At 37.9% G+C, this 24,435-nt stretch overlaps 1 protein-coding gene across 11 annotated transcripts in view; it reads right to left on the bottom strand.

Annotated features, from left to right (window-relative positions):
* BCAS3 (BCAS3, microtubule associated cell migration factor) overlaps positions 1-24,435 on the bottom strand; it is a 597,592-nt gene that overhangs the window by 492,649 nt on the left and 80,508 nt on the right. For all 11 annotated transcript variants that reach the window (XM_027518314.1, XM_027518315.1, XM_027518317.1 and 8 more), the window contains one exon: positions 2,278-2,350. In XM_027518314.1, the coding sequence (XP_027374115.1) occupies positions 2,278-2,350 (73 nt within the window). The remainder of the gene's footprint in view (positions 1-2,277; positions 2,351-24,435) is intronic.

A 24,435-nucleotide genomic window follows, 5' to 3' on the forward strand; every position in this document is an offset into this window, starting at 1 on the left:
TTTCTGTTCCCCAGCTACAGCTTTATAACCTACTCTGGAAGTTCTTAGTCTTCTATAACACTGCCAAACTTTCTTATTCCTTTAGGTCCAGCACATGCTGTGCCTTCTTCATGAGGCTTTCTCCTATCAATCCAGGTACACTGACCTCTACCTTCTTTGAATTCCAATTAGACATCACTGGGCTTTGCAGGTGGGGCAGTGGTAAAGCATCTGCATGCCAGTGCAGGAGATGAGGGTTCAATTTCTGGGCAGGAAGATTCCCTGGCATAGGAAATGGCAACCCACTTCAGTTTTCTTGCCTGGAAAATTCCATGGACAGAGGAGCCTGGAAGGTTACAGTCCATGTGGTCACACAGGGTCAAGCATGACGGAGCACACATGCACACGCACACAGATGTCATTATCCCATAATCATCTTCTATGTGCTATGTTTTTGCTTTCAACAACATTCTTAAATCTTTGAGACACAGAATTAGGTTTTCATGTTTTGTATCCTTATCCCATACCTAGCAAAGTGATGAGTACACAGTAAATTTTTGCTCACTTCAACCCAAAACTTTACACTGGAAGAAAATTGCCTTGTAACACATGGAGTCAAACCATTTCCCCAGAAAGCAACAATTAAGACTCCAAGATCAATCATGTTACACCATACCATTAGCATGTTCTTTCCTTGTGCACTGCATCCATGACCCAGACACTATCAGCTGAAAGCACATGGCAAGGACTGCTGGTTGCCAAGCCTAATACTCATTTTGATCCTCTACCTTACTAACAAAACCACAGTAATATCCCTAATTTCCTTGTAGCTAGGAGTTCAAGATGAGATACTAACTGATAAGACAGTAGCCTTCTTGAGATCATAAGGGGAAGGGGTCATATTCTAAAAGATGTCAAAGCTAGAAATGGAAAGAATCTAGATCATTAATGACACATGGCAGAAACATTTCACTGGCCCTGTACTGCCTACCCAGTCATTCAATTCCAGGGTTTGCATAGGCCATTGGAACTTTACCAGCAGTTGAAAACAATTCCTAACTGGAATTATACAGTGATAACTAAATCACTATAAGCCATTATGAAGAATATTGTTCTCATTTAATATATAGAGAAAGTAGGGAAAACTTGACTTCATGAGCAATAACAATTAATCATCTTAGTCAGTAAGCCTCTTACTGTCCCAAATGCAATGAGCATGGAACTAAGAGTATGCCTGCTTGAAGAGTCTAGAAAAAGAGTGGATATATGTAGATGTATAATTGATTCACTTTGCTGTAATCTGAAACTAAACACTAAAAATCAACTATATTCAATAAAAATTAAAAAAAAAAAAAAAAGTATGGTTGCTTGGGTTTGAATCCACAGTTTCACTGTGAGAATTCACTGCCTGTAGTTTCTAAACTACAAAATAGGAATAAGAACAGTATCTATTTCAAAGTATTGCTAACAGAAAAAAAAAGAGAAAATTCATGTAATGCCTTTAGAACAGTGTTAGGCACATGCTACAGCAACAATAAATTGTTGGCTAATACACAATATACACTATGCTATATTTTATTATCATTAAGATATATTAAAATATCTTATATTAGCATCTTACCTAAGGATCATAACAGATATTCTAATATAACTATAAAAGCATGATGGAATACACACTACTATATAGAAAATAGATAATCAACAAGGACCTACTGTATAGCAAAGGAGGAACTCTACTCAATACTCTGTAATAACCTATATGGGAAAAGAATCTGAAAAAGAAAAGATATATGTATATGTATAACTGAATCACTTTGCTCTACACTTGAAACTAACACAACATTGCTAATCAACTATACGCCAATATAAAATAAAATTTTTTTAAAAGATCCTCAAAACAATGTAAAATATAAATGTTAATAACAGTTGATGATGATGATGTCCTAACAGTAACTTCTAATCCACTGTAGAAGGCCATTATAAATACTAAAAAAATAAATAAATAAACAAAATGAAACGTATTTTTCTTAATGATGCTACTCTTTCATGACTGAATTCTGATACTGCTGGCTTTCTTTCATGTCCTGCTATCATCCTACATTTGAGCGAAAACAGTTGAGCAGAAAAATAAAGTGGCCTGTATGGCAAAAACCTTAAATATGTTATTAAGTCCTGTCCCATCCCTTCTGTAAAAGCATAGTCTTATGGTAAACAAAGACTTGAAGACATTAAAGTTCCCCCCTCTGAAATAACACAAAATTTTAATAGTGGTTCAAAAAACTTTTTTTAATTCCTTACCCAGAAGATCCAGTGCTCTTACAAACACCAAGGAGGGGCCTTTTTTCAGCAAAGTTGTCACACTTTTGAGCACCTGATAAGGAACATGAAGTAAAATGTAAAACAAAACTTCAAAAAGTATTCTTCTATATTTCCATTATTTTCATCCTCTCAAAATATTTATGGCTAAAGAGACAGCAAAACATTCATTTAATTCAATATATTTATATAATTGAACAAAAAATAGAAAAGCTAGAAATAAACCTATAACTGCTTCTAAAATGAACCAACATTTAAAATCTTTTTTATAATTGGCAACAACAACCTCAATTTTACACATGTTCTCCATGCAATCAGAAAGCCACCCCCAATTCCACCAACTAATTGCCTAAGAGTTGTATAATTTTGATGTCAAAATTAAATAAAGGAAGGTCACAACAGAAACTTTAAAAACCTCAAAATTTCAGGCCATTCTCAATGTACAACAATGTAAAATCCTAAAAAAAGACTAGTAAACTGAGTAGCAATGTATTAGAAAATAAAAATCAGTCAGACCATGAAGAATGAATGAAAGACACTGTCAAGTAAAGAGCTCCAAGAAACAGCACAAGCAAAGCACGCTGAATGAAGTCAGAGGATGCAAACATACATCACTTGCAATCAACTTTTTAGTTTGCTGCTTATAAATAGGTAAAATCACCTGGAAATGTGGCTAAAAAAAAAAAAAACAAAAAATTTGAAACTATCATTAATAATCTTTTAAAAATATAAGAAGATATTTTAAGCATGAAACAAAGTAACAATGCAAAGAAAAACTGATGCTTAGAAATGAAAGAGAGATCTGGGAAATTAAAAAGATGGTAGATATTATTTAAAAACTCAATGCAAGAATATGAGAAAATTTCCTAGAGAACAGAATCCAAAAAAAAAAAAAAAACCCACCCGCAAAAAAAGAGAAAAACAGCATTAATCTATATACACATAAACAGGCTTCCCAGGTGGCTCAATGGTAAAGAATCCACCTGCTGATGCAGGAAAGGTAGGTTTGATCCCTGGGTCAGGAAGATCCCCTGGAGGAGGAAATAGCAACCCACTCTAGTGTTCTTACCCAGAGAGGAGCCTGGCAGGCTACAGTCCATGGGGTTGCAAAGAGTGAGACACCACTGACTGAACACAAACACACGCAAGAGAACTGTTAAAGGACCATCTCAGAGTTCCAACATATAGACAGGAATTCCAAAAAGAAAGAACAGAGAAAAATAGAGGAAAGAATCCATGAATTGTTTCAAAATTTTTCATAGAACAAATATGAGTCTATAAGCCCCCTGTAGGTCTAATAAAATGAATTCAATAGCTGAACCACATGTCCATCATTTCAGGATACTGAGTCCTAAAAAGAATTTTCTATAGAAGCTCCAGGGAAAATAAAAAAGGTTGTTTACAGGATCAGAAATTTAAATGATTGCTCTAGATACTACACTACTTATCCAAAAACCTACAGCTAACATCATGAATCCATACCCCTAAGGTCAAGAAAAGGTCAAGAAAAAGGCAAGGTCTCCACTCTCACCACTATTTAGTTGAATGCCAGCTATTCAACACGGTACTGGAAGTTCTAGACAAGACAGAAAAGAAAGAGGGGGACTTCCCTGGTGGTACACTGGAATCCACCTGCCAATGCAGGGGACACAGGTTCAATCCCTGGTCCAGGAAGATTCCACAGGCCACAAAGCAACTACGGGCCACAACTACCGAACGCAGGCTCTAGACTCTGAGAGGAGCAACAACTGAGCCCATGCTGCAACCACAGCAGACTGCGCACCTGGCGCCTGCGCTCCACAGCGAGAGAAACCACCACGATGAGACGCCCGCGCACCTGGCGCCTGCGCTCCACAGCGAGAGAAACCACCACGAGGAGACGCCCACGCACCGCAACGAGAGGGCAGCCCCTGCTCACGGCAGCCAGAGAAAGCCCCCGTGCACAGCAAAGGCCAGGCACAACCAAAAACAAGCTTAAAAAGTAATAACTGTAAAAAAAAAAAAAAAAAGAAGAAGTAGAATTAAAGAACAAGGATAAAAAGAAAAGAATGGGGAGGAAAATCATATGGATAAGAAAGGAATAAATAAAACTCCCAATTTGCAGGGCTTCCCTGGTGGCTCAGATGGTAAAGAAGGTGCCTGCACTACAGGAGGCCTGGGTTCGATCCCTGGGTCAGGAAGATCCCCTGGAGGAGGAAATAGCAACCCACTCCAGTATTGGTAAATCCCATGGACAAGAGGAGCCTGTAGAGCTACAGTTCATGGGGTCACAAAGAGTCGGACTCAACTGAGTGATTTTTTATAGATACACACATACACACACACATCTTTGCAGACAACACAACTGATACATCTAAAATCCCAAGTAATCAACAACAACAAAAACTCCTAGAGCTCGTGAGTTAGCTCAACAAGGTTACTAGAGTCAAGATCAACATATAAAAATCAACTGTATTTCTAGGGACTTCCCTGGTAGTCCAATGGTTAAGAATCCACCTTGCAAAGCAGGGAACACGTGCCTGGTCAGGGAACTAAGGCGCCGCAACAAATGATGCCGCATGATGCAATGAAGATCCAGCGTGCCACAACGAAACTCCAATGCAGCCACATAAATGAGTAAATGTATCTTTAAAATTTTAATATAAAAATGAGGAAAAGATCTGAACCGACACTTAAAGTAAATATAGAAATGGGCAATAAGCAGATGAAAAAATGCTCTACGTCACAGGTCATCAGGGAAATTCAAATTAATTAAAACAATAAGACACCATTCCACAAGCATCACACTGCCCAAAATGTAAAACAACAACAATACCAGATGTTGACAAGGAGGAGGAATAACAAGAAGATGCCACCATCACCAGAGGGAACGCAAAATGGTATGGTCACGCTGGAAAACAGTGGACAGTTTCTTACAAAACTAAACATACTCCTACTACAAGATCCAGCAATCATGCTTCTTGGTATTTACCCAAAGGAGCGGAGAACCTTGCTCACACAGAAACTTGCACATGGATATGGACGTCAGCTTCGTTCAAGTTGCCAAAACTTGGAAACAATCAAGATGCCCTTCAGTAGATGGGTGGATAAATAAATTACAGCACCTCCAGAATCTGCTGTATGACACAGGGAGCTCGAATCTTGTGCTCTGTCACAACTGAGAAGGTGGGAGGCAGATCAGGAGGGAGGGGACATACGTGTATCTATGGCTCATTCATGTGATAATATGACAGAAACCAATAAAATACTGTAAAATCCTCCAATTTAAAATAAATTAAAAATAAAAAAATATAGTGCCTCTGGACAATGAAATATGACTCAGAATTTAAAAAAAAAAATTAGCTAGCAAGCCATGAAAAAACACAGGGGAGGCTTGCATGGCTCTGGAAAAGGCAAAAGTCAGTTTTTAACATTGAGACAGTAAAAATATCGGTGGTGTTCAGGAGTTTAAAAGGAGGGAGGCATGAATTAGTAGAGCACAGAGGATGTTTAAGGCAGACAAACTATAGGGACACAACAGTGGTGGAAAAGGTCAGTTTTCATTTCAATCCCAAAAAAGGGTAATGCCAAACAATGTTCAAACTACAGCACAACTGCAACTCATTTCACATGCTAGCAGAGTCATGCACAAAATCTTTCAAGCTAGATATCAACAGTACATAAACTGAGAAATTCTAGATATACAAGCTGGATTTAGAAAAGGCAGAGGAACCAGAGATCAAATTGCCAACATCTGATGGATCATACTGCTCATGGGGTTCTCAAGGCAATAATATTGAAGTGGTTTGCCATTCCCATCTCCAGTGGACCACATTTTGTCAGAACTCTCCACCATGACCCGTTTGTCTTGGGTGGCCCTACACGGCATGGCTTGGTTTCACTGAGTTAGACAAGGCTGTGGTCCATGTGATCAGATTGGCTAGTTTTCTGTGATTGTGGTTCCAGTCTGTCTGCCCTCTGGGGAAACAGTGGAAACAGTGGCTGACTTTATTTTGGGGAGCTCCAAAGTCACTGCAGATGGTGACTGCATGAGAAACGCTGGACTGGAGAAAGCACAAGCTGGAAGCAAGATTGCTGGGAGAAATATCAATAACCTCAGATATGCAGATGACACCACCCTTATGGCAGAAACTGAAGAGGAACTAAAAAGCCTCTTGATGAAAGTGAAAGTGGAGAGTGAAAAAGTTGGCTTAGAGCTCAACATTCAGAAAACAAAGATCATGGCATCCGGTCCCATCACTTCATGGGAAATAGATGGGGAAACAGTGTCAGACTTTATTTTTGGGGGCTCCAAAATCACTGAAGATGGTGTCTGCAGCCATGAAATTAAAAGACGCTTACTCCTTGGAAGGAGGGTTATGACCAACCTAGATAGCATATTCAAAAGTAGAGACATTATTTTGCCAACAAAGGTCTGTCTAGTCAAGGCTATGGTTTTTCCAGTGGTCATGTATGGATGTGAGAGTTGGACTGTGAAGAAAGCTGAGCGCCAAAGAATTGATGCTTTTGAACTGTGGTGTTGGAGAAGACTCTTGAGAGTCCCTTGGACTGCAAGGAGATCCAACTAGTCCATTCTGAAGGAGATCAGCCCTGGGATTTCTTTGGAAGGAATGATGCTAAAGCTGAAACTCCAGTACTTTGGCCACCTCATGCGAAGAGCTGACTCATTGCAAAAGACTCTGATGCTGGGAGGGACTGGGGGCAGGAGGAGAAGGGGACGACAGAGGATGAGATGGCTGGATGGCATCACTGACTCGATGGACGTGAGTCTGAGTGAATTCCAGGAGTTGGTGATGGACAGGGAGGCCTGGGGTGCTGCGATTCATGGGGTCGCAAAGAGTCGGACATGACTGAGCGAATGAACTGAACTGAAAGTTACTGCAGATGGTAACTGCAGCCATGAAATTAAAAGACACTTGCTCCTTGGAAGGAAAGTTATGACCAACCTAGACAGCATATTAAAAAGCAGAGACATTACTTTGCTGACAAAGGTCCGTCTAATCAAGGCTATGGTTTTTCCAGTGGTCATGGATGGATGTGAGAGTTGGACTGTAAAGAAAACTGAGCGCAGAAGAATTAAAGCTTTTGAACTGTGGTGTTGGAGAAAACTCTTGAGAGTCCCTTGGACTGCAAGGAGACCCAACCAGTACACCCTAAAGGAAAAAAAATCCTGAATATTAATTGGAAGGACTGTTGCTGAAGCTGAAACTCCAAAACTTTGGCCACCTGATGCGAAGAACTGACTCACTGGAAAAGACCCTGATGCTGGGAAAGGTTAAGGGCAGAAGGAGAAGGGGATGACAGAGGATGAGATGGTTCGATGGCATCACCAACTTGATGCACATGAGTTTGGGTAAACTCCAGGAGCTGGTGATGGACAGGGAATCCTGGCACGCTGCAGTCCATGGGGTCGCAAAGAGTCGGACACAACTGAGCGACTAAACTGAACTAAAAGTAGTCAAATCCTAGAAACAGAAAGAAAAATGTGATTACCAGGGCCTGGGATAGAGGGATAGAGGGAGAAATAGAGAGCTGCTGTTCAATGGATATGGAGTTCTTTGAATGTACTTAACACAGCCAAGCTTTATAATTAAGTTTACCAGGAATTCCCTGGTAGTCCAGTAGTTAGGGCTCTGCACTGCCACTTCAGGGGATATGAGTTCACTTCCTGATCAGCGAACTAAGATTCAGCATGTCACACTGCACCCCTCCCACCAAAAAGAAGTTTGTAAAGATTTACAGACAGTAAATCTTTTGTGATTTTTACCACAGTTTTGAAAAAGGTACAAAGAAATTGTGTGGTTGCACAAGTGTGTGCCTATTGGCTATGTGTCATTAGGCAGATATACAGACAGATATTTAGTAACCTTAAGTGCTAAAAACAAAAACACATAATCATCAATTTCAGGATAGAGTAGTCTTCTTCGGGGTTTAGGATGGAGAGAATTTCCAGGAGGGGTATAACAGGGGACTTAGGCACTCTTAACAGTGTTCCACTTCTTTGCTAGATGGTATACACCAAGTGTGGGGCTTCCCAAGCGGCACTAGCAGTAAAGAACATCCCTGCCAATACAAGAGACACAGGAGACGCAGGTTTGATCCCTGGGTTGGAAAGATCCCCTGGAGAAGGGCATGGCAACCCACTCCAGTATTCTTGCCTAAAGAATCCCATGGAAAGAGGAGACTGGCAGGCTATATAGTCCATAGGGTCACAAAGAGTTGGACACGACTGAAGTGACTTAGAATGCATGCATACACCAAGTGTAATGTAAATGTTAATAATCCACATTAACGGATCCCTCCAAAAATAATGAGGTTTAAATGTGGCTACACATTTATATTGTGCTCTGACATAATATACTTTTAAATTGTGATAATAATTATACAAAATAGGTTAAGACAAGTTATATGATCCATTCACAGCTGTATTATCACACCTTAAAAAGATCAAAACTATAAACACATTATTGATGAATAAAGTTCCCCATAACCAATTTAAATTATGAGAAGCTTAGAACAATTAGTGTCTACATTTTCACTAAACATTAATTTACTATGGATTGTGTGCTTTTCCCCCTGCTAAACAAATAAATCAGATTTCACAATTAACAATATGACTTTCAAATGAAGTACAAGTTAAAAATTAACTAGTCCAAAGCCCAGGATATTTATGCTTCAAATTAATTATAACTGAATTTCAGCCACACAAGGCCAATTCTTCACTCCTACATTTTTCACCTTCACCTTTAACAATACCTATTTTGCCTCTGCCTCCTGGTGTTTTGACAAGGTCTTTATGGTTTGTACCTGGTATTATACACACCAATTTTGATGAGTGTCACATCATGTCTTTAAAGTGCAAATAATACTGGCAAGAAAGGTTTGATTGTCTTTGTGTTTTTCAAACCTGAATTGAAGAACCTCATTGGTTTCCACTGAACTACTGGGTTACAAATGGAGAAGGAAATGGCCACCCACTCCAGTATTCTTGCCTGGAGAATTCCATGGACAGAAGAGCCTGGCAGGCTACAGTCCATGGGGTTGCAAAGAGTCGGACACGACTGAGCAACTAAAATACACTGAGTTACAACAGTCCTACCGAATTTGCTCTCCAGGTCAGTCACCTGACACTAAAGATTTACACTCTTCATGGATATTTAAAAAAGGTAACCAAGCAAAAAATTTACACTACAAAATAAGGCCCTCACTAAAGAACAACATAAAGCCAAAAGCACCCACTATACCAGCAAAACTGTCCAGAAATAGGAAAGACTAGTCTACAAAAAGCACACAAGTCATAACAAATCCTTCAAATTTCTTTGAGGCACACTGTCCACTGAATTTTTTTCAAAGCTGGAAAACTATATAACATAACCTTAACTCTGCCTTAAATAATGTTGTTGTGGACAGTTTGAATAAACACAATTTTTTAAAGTGTTGGTATAAAAATTCTACAATCTCATGAACACTGTAGCTATTAACCTGATTTTTCTTGCAATATAAATAGCATGTACTCTCCATGATGCCTAATGGAGTCATCACCCTCCCATAATGTAATCCTCCAAATTGTAGAGGATTAACTTTTATATATAAAATTGTGTTTATTTGCATGTACAATAGAGAGAATGACGTTACACACACCTGTTCTACAGCATTTAACAGAATGTAGCACGATGATTGAAATGAAAAGCGGTTAGCTAAATCCATCAAATATAAAAACTATTGCAATCCTGTTGCAAAGTCCTTTTGTTAAACTCCTTTTATTCTAAATCCTTTTAATTCTGTCCTATAACACTAAAACATTTATAAAAAAGCTTAAAATCCTAATAAATCGCACAATTAAAGTAATGAAAATGGGCCTGCCCACCAAGTCACCAAACTCCTTCCCCCTCAACAAAATTCAACAGTTTTCATGTCAGAAAATGTTAAATGATACCCCCTACCACACACACCACTGTGAACTCACTTAAACTGAAGCGTGTAAGTTCATTAATCAGTCTTAAGAATTTCAAGATACCAAACAGAAACCAGTTCTGCATGGATCCAAAAGCATATTCAGAGGCAAATCAACATCCAACTGATATTAAGATTCTAACTCTACTCTGTGATGTTGAGGATGATACCTGGAAAAGAGAGATTTTTACGTAAGAGTATGTTAAGTAGGCAGTAAGGAATTTTAACTGAGACTGCCTGCTGCAGAAAGATTCCACTGAACAATTTAATTCATTTTATCAGTTAAGCTGTTTCCAAGTCTTCCATTCCATTTGTTATTTTATCGAAATGATTACTTTCAGAAAATATTTAAGTCAATGGGGTTGTCCAAACCCATTTTCCTTACAGATTCTCTCAGTGTGAGCTTCAAGCTGTAGTCATATTTTGCAGATATAAATTTTAGGCAAAAAGTATGATCCTATTCAGTTGTAGTCAATATGTCTTATTGTATGTAATTTCAGATTTTGGGTAGATATTTTCCCACTAAAAAGTTCTATTTTATTAGACAATGTTCTATTTTGTGCTATAAAACAATCTCCATTATGAACTAGGTTACTTCTCATGTTTACTTCTCACCTAAAAGAGAAAAATGTAACGAATATTTTAGTACAAAGACGACAAAGATAAAATGGAAGATGCGATGAAGAGGGAGAAACGGGGAAACAGGTACACAGGTTGCAGCTACCATCAACCAACCACAAGAAAAACAGGACAGAAATCTTATTGCCTTAAATATGTTTTATCAAAACATGATCACCAAGTACAACTCTGCGTTTGCCTCAAATATCCAAAACACGCATATACATTTTAGACTCCACAGTGACACAAAAACATTAAAATGTTAAAGCAACATTTTTTAGTTCTTCCTGGCTTTGTTATCTTCCTCCATAAGTTAAACTCTTCAGTATATGAAGTATCCCTTAATATACAATAGTGTCACATTATTTCTCTTCAAGGATTGATCAGGCCCTTTATGTTCTTTCCCAGATTTGACTTGCCAGACCTTTTAACAAACACCAAACACAAATCATACATGTGACAAAGGAGTAAAATGAGACTTTGAGAGGCTAAATCATTTTCCCAAGTTGCTGTGGTACTAAACTCCATGTGAACCAGAATAAGAGCCCAGAATTTGTTCCTCTGTTTCTCTGGCTCACTGAAAAAATCACTGCCAGAAAGTTATGGTTGAGAAGAACTCCACTGGAAAATAAATAAAACTACTGATAAAGGCTAATGTATCTAATCGCTTAGTGCTTTAATTCTCTCATCTGCAAAGTGGAGATAAGTACCCGTACCTCACATAGGATTGTTGTGAGGATTTAAAAAGATAATAAATGGAATGGCCTAAACAAGGTGCTGTGACAAGAAAGAACTCAATAAACTTTATGCAGTTATTACTGTTGCCAGCAAATGTCATATTGTGAATCCATTCATCTACTTTCCTGGTAAGAAAAAAATACTGTTCACAACCTTAACTCCTTCCGTGCTCCTCTACCATGGTGTCGGTGTCTCTCTGACCTAACTCTCTGCCCTGCTAACCCACACTGGAATGTGCCAAGGACACTTCTGCCTCAGGAACGCTCCATTTTCAGCTATCTCCTTAGAACTACCAAGTCATACTCTAGTCACCTCCATAGTTGTCTTACACACTTTTTTTAGGTCATTGCTAAAATACTTTCCAATCAAAAAGATCATCCTCTATCATGCTTCCACTCCTTATTTTGACTTGTTTTTCTTTAAAGAACTGAACAGAGCCTCGTATTACACACATTTAATTGATTTACCTATTTCAACACACTCAAATGGTGACTCAAACTCCATGACACAAGAAGATGTCATGACAAAGTTCACAACAGCTTTACTCATAACAGCTCAAAATATATGAATTCAACTCAATAGAAAATGAAAAATATAGTCATAAAATGGAATACGATTAAGTAATAAAAAGAAAAGATGTACTGATACATGCAACATTGTCAAGAACAGGGAAAACGACTCCTCTAAAGTGAAAGTGGAAAAAGAGAGGCTTCCAAGGGGGTGAGGATGACCGGGAAAGGGCACGTAAGGACCTTCTGCAGGAACAGAAATATCTTTATAGAAGTTGGGTTACATAAGCGCATGCATTTGTCAAAACTCAAGCTGTAACAGGTAAATCTCTGCACTTCTCTACCGTAAATTACACCTACATTAAGAAAGTGAAGCAAATAAGCAAGTTGTTCAGCAGCAAAGGAAATAAACTGTGTGCAAGACATGAATAATGGTTGATTAGACTGGTGAACAGAGGTGGGCTTTTCCCTCTTTTTCATCTAAAATGTGACCAAAATATCAGTAGTTAGTCTAGGGGAAGGGTATACGTGAGTTGACTGTCATATTCATTTCACCATTCTGCAAGTTTTATGTTTTTTGCAGAAACAAGTTGGAATATGCATCCTAGTAAGTATTAGCCTGGCATGCTACGTCCATGGGGTCACTGAGTCAGACACAACTTGGCAACTGAACAACAGCAACAGTGCATTAGAATAAAAGGATTAACATGAAGATGTAAAATACGGTATCAAAAACACAAAATGTGAGGGAGGGGAGTTAAAATGTAGACCTTCTAGGTGTTAGAACTTAAATCATTACCAATTTAAAGCAAGGAGATAGAGTTAAAGATCAAAATTTATGAACCCAATGGTAGTAACAAATCAAAAGCCTAAAATAAATACACAAAAACTAGAGAGAAAGTAACACAAGCATACCACTAAAAAAAAAAAAAAAATCAAATCACAATGGAAGAAGCTAAAAGAAGTACAGAGAAGAACTATAAAAATAACCAGAATAAAAGGAACAAAATGGCAATAAGCACAAACACTTCTAAATGTCAGTGGAATAAATGCTTCAATCAAAAGACACAGCTGTGGGGCAGGGGAGGTGGACTGGATTAAAAAACAAGACTCATCTATATTCTGCTTAAAAGAACTAAAGACATGCACAAATTGAGTGAGGAGAAGTAAAAAGAAATTTCATGCAAATGGAAACAACAAGGGCGGTGGTAGCAATATTCATATCAGACAAAATAGACTTTAAAGCAAAGTCTATAAAAAATAACAAAGAAGAACATTATTTAATAATAAAAGGATTAATATAAGAGGATATAACATGTTAAAATATATGCACTTTAAATATTTAAAGCAAATATAAACATGGACACAAAAGGAGAGACTGACAATAATGCATTCATAGTAGGGGACTTTAACACCTCACTTACATCAATGGACAAATCATCCAAACAGAAAATCAAGAAGGAAACAGAGATCTTAAATGACACATTAGACCAATTAATCTTAATAGATATCTACAGGACATTCCATCCCAAAAGATCAGAATACACATTCTTATCAAGTACACATGGAATGTTCTCCAGGATAGATCATATGTTAAGCCAAAAATAACTCTCAACAAACTTAAAAGAATAGGAATTGTATTGAGCGGTTTCTCCAACCATGATACTATAAAACTAGAAAGCAGTTATAGGAAGAAAAATGGGGAAAATGAAAACATTGTGCTACTAAAAAACCAAAATGGGTCAATGAACAAATCGAGGAAGAAATCAGAAAATAGCTCAAGACAAATGAAAATGGAAACACAGCTTTCTAATATCTATGGGATGCAGCATTTGACAAAATTCAACATTCATTCATGATAAAAACTCTCATCAAACCGGTTACAGAGGCAACATATCTGAACATAATAAAGGCCACTTACAACAAGCCCACAACTAACATCATACTCAATGGTGAAAAGCTGAAAGCCTTCCCTCTAGTATCAGCAACAAGGCAAGGATGTCCACTCTTGCCACTTCTATTTATAGTACTGGAAGTCCCAGCCACAGCAATCAAAGAAAAGATACAAAAGGCATCCAAATTGGAAGGGAAGGAGTAAAACTGTCACTATCTGAAATGGCATGGTATTACATACAGAAAATCCTAAAGATGCCACACACACACACAAAAAACACTATGAGAACTAAAAAATGACTTCAGTAAAGTTGCAGGATACAAGATTAATACATTTAAAAAGTTATTACTTTTCCATACACTAATATTAAACTATCAAAAGGAGAAAGCAAAAAAAAAAAAAAAAAAAAAACCATTTAAAATCATATCAAAAAGAATAAAATACCTAGGAATAAGCTTAACCAAAAAAGTGAAAAGACTTATACTCTGTAAACTATAAAACACTGATCAAAGAAACTGAAAATGACATAAAGCCATGGAAAGATGATATCCTACGTTCATGGACTGGAAGAATTAATACTGTTAAAATGTCCATACTACCCAGCACAATCTACAGATTTAATGTAATCCATATCAAAATACCCATGACATTCTTCACAGGACTGGAACAAATAATCCTAAAGTTTATATTTGACCATGAAAGATCCTGAATTGACAAAACAATCTTGAGAAAAAAGAACAAAGTGGGAGATATCACTCCCTGACTTCAGATTATATTACAAAGCTACAGTAATCAAAACAGCATGGCACCGGCACAAAAAGAGACACATAGAACAGAGAAAGAGAACAGAGAGCCCAGAAATAAACCCACGCCTTCATGGTTAATTAATCTACAACAAAGAAAGCAAGAAAACACAATGGAAAAAAGACAATCTCTTCAATAAGTGGTGCTGGAAAACTGGACAACTACATGTAAAAGAATGCAATCAGAACATTTCCTCATACTATATACAAAGATAATGTCAAATGGATTAAAGATCTTAAGTCTGGAAACCAAACATAAGCCAAACACCCTTTGAATTTTGGTTTACTATAAGCCTTGGCTGCATTCGGTACAGAATTCTGACCACATTTGAGAAGTTGACATACTTTCCTGACACCAGTTCTATGAAGTATATGTTTTATATTATACTCAATTTCTATGTCCACAGAGCCACATGTCATTCAACCTCCCCAAGTTTGAGCACACTTAACATGATACAATTTTTTTCATATGATAAACAAACCTAGGGATGTCAAACATAAAATGAGAAACAATAAAGTCAGAAATAGTTTCAAACCATAGATGTGGCATTATCTCATAGTTTATAAATATGGAAACTCTATATACCAGGAAAGAATACATTTCGTTTTGAACAAATATGCTCAAGTAATTGAAAATTAATTCTGGCAATTATTGAAAATAGAAGAAGAAAACTATAATACCAAAATCTTAAAATTGTTTAGAAATCATCTATATTTATGTACACAATATGTAAAAATAAATATAAAATCACTTAAGGAATTTAACTAGCATAATATGTTAAGCCTTAATTTCAAATGTCCCAAGACCAGACAAAGTGTTTTATAGTCACAAAAACTAATCTGAATATGAGCAGTTTGAAGTCAGACACAGACTTAAGGTTTATGACCTTAATTCTGAACTTTAGTCCCACATTTGTAAACTGGAGATTCTACCTTACTTGAACATAGCAAGTGATCAGAAATAGTAGCTATTATAATAAAGTAAGACTAAAATGAAAGAATTCTGTGGGACCTAATGTTTAAAAGCTGGTAAAATAAACTGTTAACCATAAATTAAACATAGCAGGCAATTATTAAGTAGTAATTATGAGCCTCACAGGGCCACATCTGAAAGGATGAAACAGATAAACAACATCATCTCTTCTGAGTAGTCTAGAACTTACTCAGAAAACTAGTAAGAAATTATAAAAAGCAAAGTAAATAACAGGCATTAAGCTCTCTTTTAAAAGCACCCAAAAAGCTCAGATATATAACCTTTCCTTGGTTGATCAGAAAGGTTCAATGGAGGTGCTTCCCTGGTTAAGAATCCATCTGCCAATGCGAGGGACATAGGTTCAATCCCTGGTCTAGGAATATCCCTCATGCTATGGAGCAACTAAGCCCAGACACCTCAACTACAGAGCCCACGTGTCACAACTACTGAAGCCCATGTGTGCCAGAACCCATGCTCAGGAACAAGAGAAGCCACCACGAACAGAAGTCTGAAACCTGAGATGCCCCTGTTCACTGCAACGAAGACACAGCGCAGCCAAAAATAAAGTTATATTTTTTAAAAAGAAGAAGAAAAGAACGGTTCAATGGAGAATGTCAAAATGAATTTGGGTTCCTTGGAGAGAAAGGATAAAGGAATTAAGAAAAAAACCAAACATGGAGACAAGAAAATACAAATGAACTAAGACTAAAGTCTAAAGTATGTATAATCTGCTGGAGAAAGGCTTTTCCAACTGACTAACAGAAAATAAAGTAGGGGAAACGAGTCCAAGAAGATCATGTGGAAAGATCCTGAATTCACCTCCTCTCATGGACATACCAAACCTACAGCTACACAAAGATCATTTCCACCAGGAAATGACCTAAAAACTAGATGAACTGCTTCCCCACAACAAAAGACCACAACCAGACAAGTAAAAGGACAGACATAGGACTTCTGTGGTGGTCTCCACACTTCTTCACACTTAACTTCTGTGGTTAAGACTCCACACTTCCAATGCAGGGGCCAAGGGTTCAATCCCTGATGGGGAAACTAAGATACCACATGCTGCATAGTGTGGCCAATTTTTTTAATTTAAAAAAAAAGGCGGGGGCAGAGACAAGGTCTCAGCAAAAACCCTACCCCTGGCTCCACAACACCAATAGGGAAGATTCACCAATCTAGAATGCCCCTCCTGGAGGTGTAGGATTGATGCCTCATGTCGGGCACCCCAACCCTCAGGATCTGCACTAGAAAGACAAGCCCCCAAAACGTCTTGCTTAGAAAACCAATGGGGCTGACATCCAAGGGACCCAAAGCACTATATGAAAACTGGAATTCCCCTTTCAACGGGTCTGCATGCAGTCTCACTCAAATTAAGACCAAGCAAGAAAAGAAAAAAAACAGCAATTTAGAAAGTGCCTAGACTATATGCGAAGGAGATTCATTTGCTCATCTAAGAGCAACTGCTGGAGGGACAGGGAACAGCAGAATCTCGCCTTGGAGAGTGCTGGTGGGTTCCGGCACTCTCCTGCTAGCCTGCCAGCAGAGCTGGGCTCAATCAGAAGCAGCAGCCTCCCTCCAGCCTTGCTAAGTCAGGCAGGGGAAGGTGGTGGCAAGCACTGCCCTGCTGAAGCCGGAAAGCTCAGGGGGCTGCAGCAAGCCCTCTTTACTGGTTGGAGTGATGAGCAGAACAAACATTCTACTGCTCCCTAGCTAAATTCCGGCGCTACATTTAGCCACTCCCTGGCTGAGGCTGACACGCGTGAGCCAGGCAGCATTCTCCCACCCCCAGACCAAAGCTGGCAGGGGTACACAGGAAAGGCACCCCCCTGCTGCACGGCTGAAACCAGGGGCATGTGGACTCAAGACATTTTCCCACTGTCTCTGGAAAGCCAGAGGGTCAGCCTGCCACTGACACTCTCCAGCTGACTTGCTAAAGGCAGCAGGCATGTGCAATCCACACAAGGGCCACCCCCTTGATTGCCTAGCCCTGTTGGACAAGGAGGCCGACATTATTGAGCTCTAGGGGACTATAACAATTGAAAAGACAGTTCTTGGCAGGCCACCACCCCCAGGGCACTGCATAGAAAGTCAAATGAAATTCAACCCTAGTCTGCCTGTGAAAAGGCAGACTTAGCCTGGAGCTTCGGCCTAAGGGACAGGTTTCGGGTTTCCCACACACCCAGAGCTAAGAGGTGCTCCCAAGGAGACACCAGCCCTACCTTCTCCTCTGACCTTACTACAGCTCTAAAAGACCTTCCAGAAAGGAGCTGCACAACTGTCTAGAGCTTCAATTTTTCTGTCACCCAGGGAACTACAGCTCTCCTGGACTAGAAGCCAGCAGGAATTACAAATGTGATGCACAGGACTGTATGTATTTCTATACTTTAAAAGATCCTGCCTGGGGGTCTGGCTTCCAACCAGCCTGAAACTAGGTGCTAAATGAGATTTCCCCTATTACAACATTGATAGGTCTTAGCACTCCCTCAAAAAGCCTACAAGGGGAAGGGAATCCATAGAGAGATTCTAAAAGTTTGGCAACTGAATATATGGAAGAGACTGTAAGGATGAGAGATATCTCTTTAGGCTTCTTATGGTGACTAAGGTCAGCAAGGATAAAAGATATAAGGAAGTTCCCATAGCAACACCCTGAATGTAGCATGAGAGGGAGAGAAAGGGAGATGGGAGAAGACACCAGAATTCTAGAGCCACTTTTTCCATCCCGCCAGTGGTGGAATGGAGGTCATGGGGCACCCTCTTAACAACTGCTCATTTTAGGCACTTTTTCAGTGAAATTAAAAAAAAAAAAATGACAGCTTACTTCATTTGTCCTGGTGAGACAGGATAAAGAAAAGTACTGTTGATGCCTACAATCAATTAATCTTTGACAAAAGAGATAAGAGTATACAAAAGAAAAAAGACACATCTCTTCAGCAAGGGTACTGGGAAAGCTGGACACCCACTTGTGAATCAATGAAGTTAGAATACTCCCTCACGTCATACACAAGATTTGCCAAGTACACTACGGAAAACAGTACGGGGGTTCCTCAAAAAACCAAAAATAGAGTTGCCCTATGATTCTGCAATCCTACTCCTGAGCACATATTCAGAGAAAACTGTAATTCAAAAGATACCAACACTCCCATGTTCATAGCAGCAGTATTTTACAATAGCTAAGACATGGAACCAACCTAAATGTGCATCAACAGATGAATGGAAAAAGAAGATGTGATACATACACACACACACACACCAGAATATTACTCAGACATAAAAAAAGAATGAAATAATGCCATTTGCAGCCACATGGATCTAGAGATTATCATATTAATCAAAGTCAGATAGAGAAAGACAAATACCCTATGATATCACTTATATGTAGAATCACAAAAAATGATACAAATGAACTTACATAAAAGATAAAACAGACTCACAGACACTGAAAACAAACTTAACCACTACCAAAGAGGAAAGAGAGATGGGGAATAAATTAGGAATTTGGGATTAGCAGATACAAACTGCTATATGTAAAACAGGTAAATAATAAGGTTCTTCTGTAGAGCACTGAGAAATATATTCAATATTATGTAATAAACTATAATGAACAATATATGAAATGTATGAATGAATATAATGAATGAATATATATGAATATATGAATGAATATAATGAAAATATTGGGAGAAGGAAATGGCAACCCACTCCAGTACTCTTGCCTAGAAAATCCCATGGACGGAGGAGCCTGGTGTCCATGGGGTCGCAGAGTCGGACACGACTGAGCAACTTCACTCACTCACTTTATAATGAAAAATAATTTGACAAAAAGAATATGTATATATACATATATAAAACTGAATCACTTTTCTGTATACCAGAAGCTAACACAATACTGTAAATCAATTATGCTTCAATTTTAAAAAGATTTTTAAAGGAGAATATCATTTACACTTGAAAGACTATAAAACTATGGTATAAAAATATAATAGACAATGAACTTGAAATCATACTACAGTGGCCTGTTCAAAACATGAATAAAAATACCAAGCACAGAAGTTAGCCACAGTCATATTCTGGTTAGAGAAAACATATATAAACACACTACTTTACAAATGCAGAAGTGACTTAATACTGTTACATTTTTAAAACAGTAGCACCTTTCAAGAATACATTTTTATAAAAGACAATCTCTCAAGACAAAATATATACAAAGAGAAACATCCCTCCTTCTTATTTCTTCACTCCAAACTTTTAGTTCTCATTTCTGATTTCCACTTCTGACCAAATATGGTTTCTCTTGCTTGTACCTTTCTCCTCTCCACTTACAGCCCCAAATACAAAGAATTAGACCATTAACAATCCTTGGTGGGGGGCTTCTCTGTGGCTCAGACAGTAAAGAATCTGCCTGCAATGCAGGAGACCCAGGTTCGATCCCTGGGTAGGAAAGATCCCCTGGAGAAGAGAATGGCAACTCACTCCAGTATTTCTGCCTAAAGAATTCCATGGACAGAGGAGCCTGGCGGGCTACAGTCCACTGAGTCACAAAGAGTCGGATACAGCTGAGCAACTAACACTTTCACTTTTTCAACCCTTGGTTCATTTTAACATTAAATGCTTGGACTTCATTTTTATATTTTAATAATATAATAAATACCTATTAACCCATCACCCAAGATAAGAAGTAAAACATTACCAACAGTTTCCATTTACTAACACATATTCATACATCCTAAACCCTGTCACTCACCCACTACTGGGTAGCCCCTCTTCTAAATTTTGTGCTTTTCACTCATTTGCACACACACGCACACACACACACCGTTGTATTTTCCATTTTTGTATTATAAAATTTGAGAGTTTTGATTAGTCTGTGTGCCTGGTTGTTGCTGTTAACTGTGAAGCTATATAAAGTCACCTGGCCTCAAATTAGATTCTTTCCATGTTCCACAAGTGAAATAATGGAAATTCCAAAATATTCCCAGAGGGAACATACATATACATAAAAACTGACAGACTAAAAATGACAAGAGGGAAAATCTTAGTGAAAACTAGGTTAAACAGGAGGTGCCAAGAAGATATTCAAATGATAACAACTGAGGCCCAATAATCTTGTTTTTTAAGATTAAAAGCATCACAGGCAAAGAGGGAAAAAATGTCATTCTCTAAAAGGTAAGAATCATCGTAATCCCTTGACAATAGTAAGGTGAGAGAGAAAGTTCAAGCCTCCTTTACCTATTCATGAAATCAAAAGGAAAAAAGAATCCCTTGATGTTTTTATCATTTTCTTTTTCTACTACATCTAGTACCAGAGAGAAGAAAGCCCAATTAAAAGTACAATAACTAAAAATGCTTGCACCTTTTAAATGATCCGATATTCAACTTCCCCAAAGATACCTTAATATTTAAACTATTCTACAAATAAAATCCAATCCCATTTTTCTTTATTTACAAATAAAAACCCCACAAGCCTAAAATATTTTCTTGCTGACCCTTTAAGAAAATGTTAGCACACTCCTGCCTTAGACTGAAGGCTGTTTCGGACATACCGAACAAAAACTGAGTAATTTGACTATATTCCAGAATCAAGCCCAGAAATATTTAAAGGAATACAAAATATCAGCCCTGAGCAACATAAAATTCACAAAGTGTGGCATCCAACGGAATGTTTCAAGGCAAGCAAAAGCAAGAAAAGCTGATTCATAATTAGAAAAGCAATCAATTGACAGAACAGACTGACATTTCTTTAATGATCTATAGCTGACTTACAATGTAACATATGTTTCAGGGATATAACATAGTGAGTCACAATACAGTAATTCACGATTTTTAAAAGCTATACCCCATTTATAGTTATTATAAAATATTGGCTATATTGCCCATGTACCATATATCCTTGTAGCTTATTTGTTTTTAATTGAAATATTAGTTTCTGGTGTACAGCAAAGTGATTCAATTATATATCATATATACACACACACACACACACACATTGTTGTTCAGTTGCTCAGATATGTCTAACTTTTTGTGATCCCATTTACAAATACTCTTTTACAAGATACTGAATATAGTTCCCTGTGCTATTCAGTAAGACCCTGTTATCTGATTTTTATACAGTGGTTCGTATCTCCTTGTAGCTTATTTTATACCTAACAGTTTATAACTCTTAGTCCCCGACCCTATCTTGCCCCTCTCCCCTTCCTTCTCTCCACTGGTAACCACTAGTTTGTTCTCTGAAAGTCCACTTCTTTTCTGTTACATTTACTAGTGTACTAGATTTTTTAGATTCCACATATAAGTGACACCATACAATATTTCTGTATGACTTATTTTTCTGACTTAAATCACTAAGCATAAAACCCTCCGAGTCCAACCATGCAAATGGCAAAATTTCACTGTGTGTGTGTATGTGTGTATACATCTTCCTTATCCATTCATCTGTTGATGGACACTTAGATTGCTTCTATATCTTGACTACTATAAATAGACTTTATTTTGGGGTTCTCCAAAATCACTGCAGACAGTGACTGCGGCCATGAAAGTAAAACTTGCTTGCTCCTTGGAAGAAAAACTATGACAAACCTAGACAGTGTATTAAAAAGCAGAGACATCAATTTGCTGGTAAAGGTCCATCTAGTCAAATCTATGGTTTTTCCAATAGTCATATATGGATGTGAGAGTTGGGCCATAAAGAAGGCTGAGCACCAAAGAACTGATGCTTTCGAACTGTGGTGTTGGAGAAGACTCTTTGAGAGTCCCTTGAACAGCAAGGAGATCAAACCAGTCTATCCTAAAGGAAATCAATCCTGAATATTCACTGGAAGGACTGAAGCTGAAACTGAGGCTCCAATACTTTGGCCACCTGATGCAAAGAGCCAACTCACTGGAAAAGACTCTGATGCTGGGAATGATTGAGGGCAGGAGGAGAAGGGGATGACAGTGGATGAGATGGTTGGATGGCAACACCAACTCAATGGACATGAGTTTGAGCAAACTCTGGGAGATAGTAAAGGACAGGGAAGCCTGGTATGTTGCAGTCCATGGAGTCCCAAAGAATCAGACACAACTGAGTGACTAGGGTACATGTTTCTTTTTTAATTAATGCCTCAGCTTTTTTTCTTTCTGGATATACACACAGGAGTGGAATTGTTGGATCATACAGTAGTTCTATTGTTAGTTTTTTGAAGAACCTCCATACTATTTTCCATGGGGCCCCAACAATTTACATTCCCACCATCAGGGTATTAGAGTTCCCCTTTCTCCACATCCTCACCAACATTTGTTATTTGTGGCCTTTATGGTGACAGTCATTCTGAGAGGCATGAAGTTTTGATCTGCATTTCTGATGATTAATAACGTTGAGTATCTTTTCATGTATTTTTTGGCCATCTGTACAGCTTCTATGGGAAAATGTCTATTTAGATCTTCTGCTCATTTTGTTAAATGAGTTGTTTTATTTAATGTTGAGTTGTATGAGCTGTTTATATATTTGGATATGAATCAGTCACATCACTGCATCTTCCCCCCTTCAGTAGACTGTCTTTCATTTCGTCCACTGTTTCCTTTGCTGTGCAAAAGCCTTTAATTAGGTCCCATTTGTTTACTGTTGCTTTAATTTCTGTTACTTGAGAAGACAGATTAAATAAAAACATTATACAATTTATGGTTTCTGGTCTTCCATTTAGGTCTTTAATCCATTTTGACCTTATTTTTGTATATGGTACATGAAAATGTTCTAATTTCACTCTGGACATGTAGCTGTTTTCCCAGAGCCACTTATTGAACAGACTGTCTCTACTCCATTGTATACACTTGCCTCCTGTGTCATATATTAACTGACTAAAACTGCATGGGTTTCTTTCTGGGCTCTTTATTCTGTTCCACTGATTTCTGTCTGCTTTTCTGTCAGTGCCACACTGTCTGGATCACTGAAGCTTTGCAGTATAGTCTGAAGTCCGCAAATGTGATACCTCCAGCTCCATTCTTTCTCAAGATTGTTTTGGTTATTCGAGGTCTTTTGTGTTTCCATATGAATTTTAAAATTATATGTCCTCGTTCTGTGAAAAATGTCATTGACATTTTCACAGGGAGTGCACTGAATCTATAGATTGGTCTGAGGAGCACGGTCATTTCAACAATTTTAATTCTTCCAATCTGCAAACACAGTATAGCTTTCCATAGGATAGACTGACATCTAAATGCTATGATAAACATGCTCCATTTATACAAGAAGGTAAAAGAGAATGCTAACGTGTTAAAAAAAAAAAGACATGGGAGATCTCTCCATAAAGAAGCATATAAATACACACACAACTCCTAAAAATGAAAAATGCAGTGTCTCAGATGAAAAATATACTAGGATAGATTAACAATATATTAGATACTGCAAAAAAAAAAAAAAAAAAAGATTAGTAAACATGAAGAGGCAGCAATAGAAAGTAACGGAAACACAAAAGGGGAAAAAAGACCAAAGAAATATACATACACACAGTTATCTGAAATATGCAAGTAACTCTTAAAACTCAACAAGAAAATAAACAACCTGGGCTAAAGACCTGACAGATACCTCATCAAAGAAGACATACAGATGGCAAATAAGCATATGAAAAGAAGTGTCCCATCACATGTTATTAGGGAAAACAAATTCAACAAAGAAAT

Source organism: Bos indicus x Bos taurus, chromosome 19 (genome assembly GCF_003369695.1).
Source record: "Bos indicus x Bos taurus breed Angus x Brahman F1 hybrid chromosome 19, Bos_hybrid_MaternalHap_v2.0, whole genome shotgun sequence".
NCBI classification, from domain to species: domain Eukaryota; kingdom Metazoa; phylum Chordata; class Mammalia; order Artiodactyla; family Bovidae; genus Bos; species Bos indicus x Bos taurus.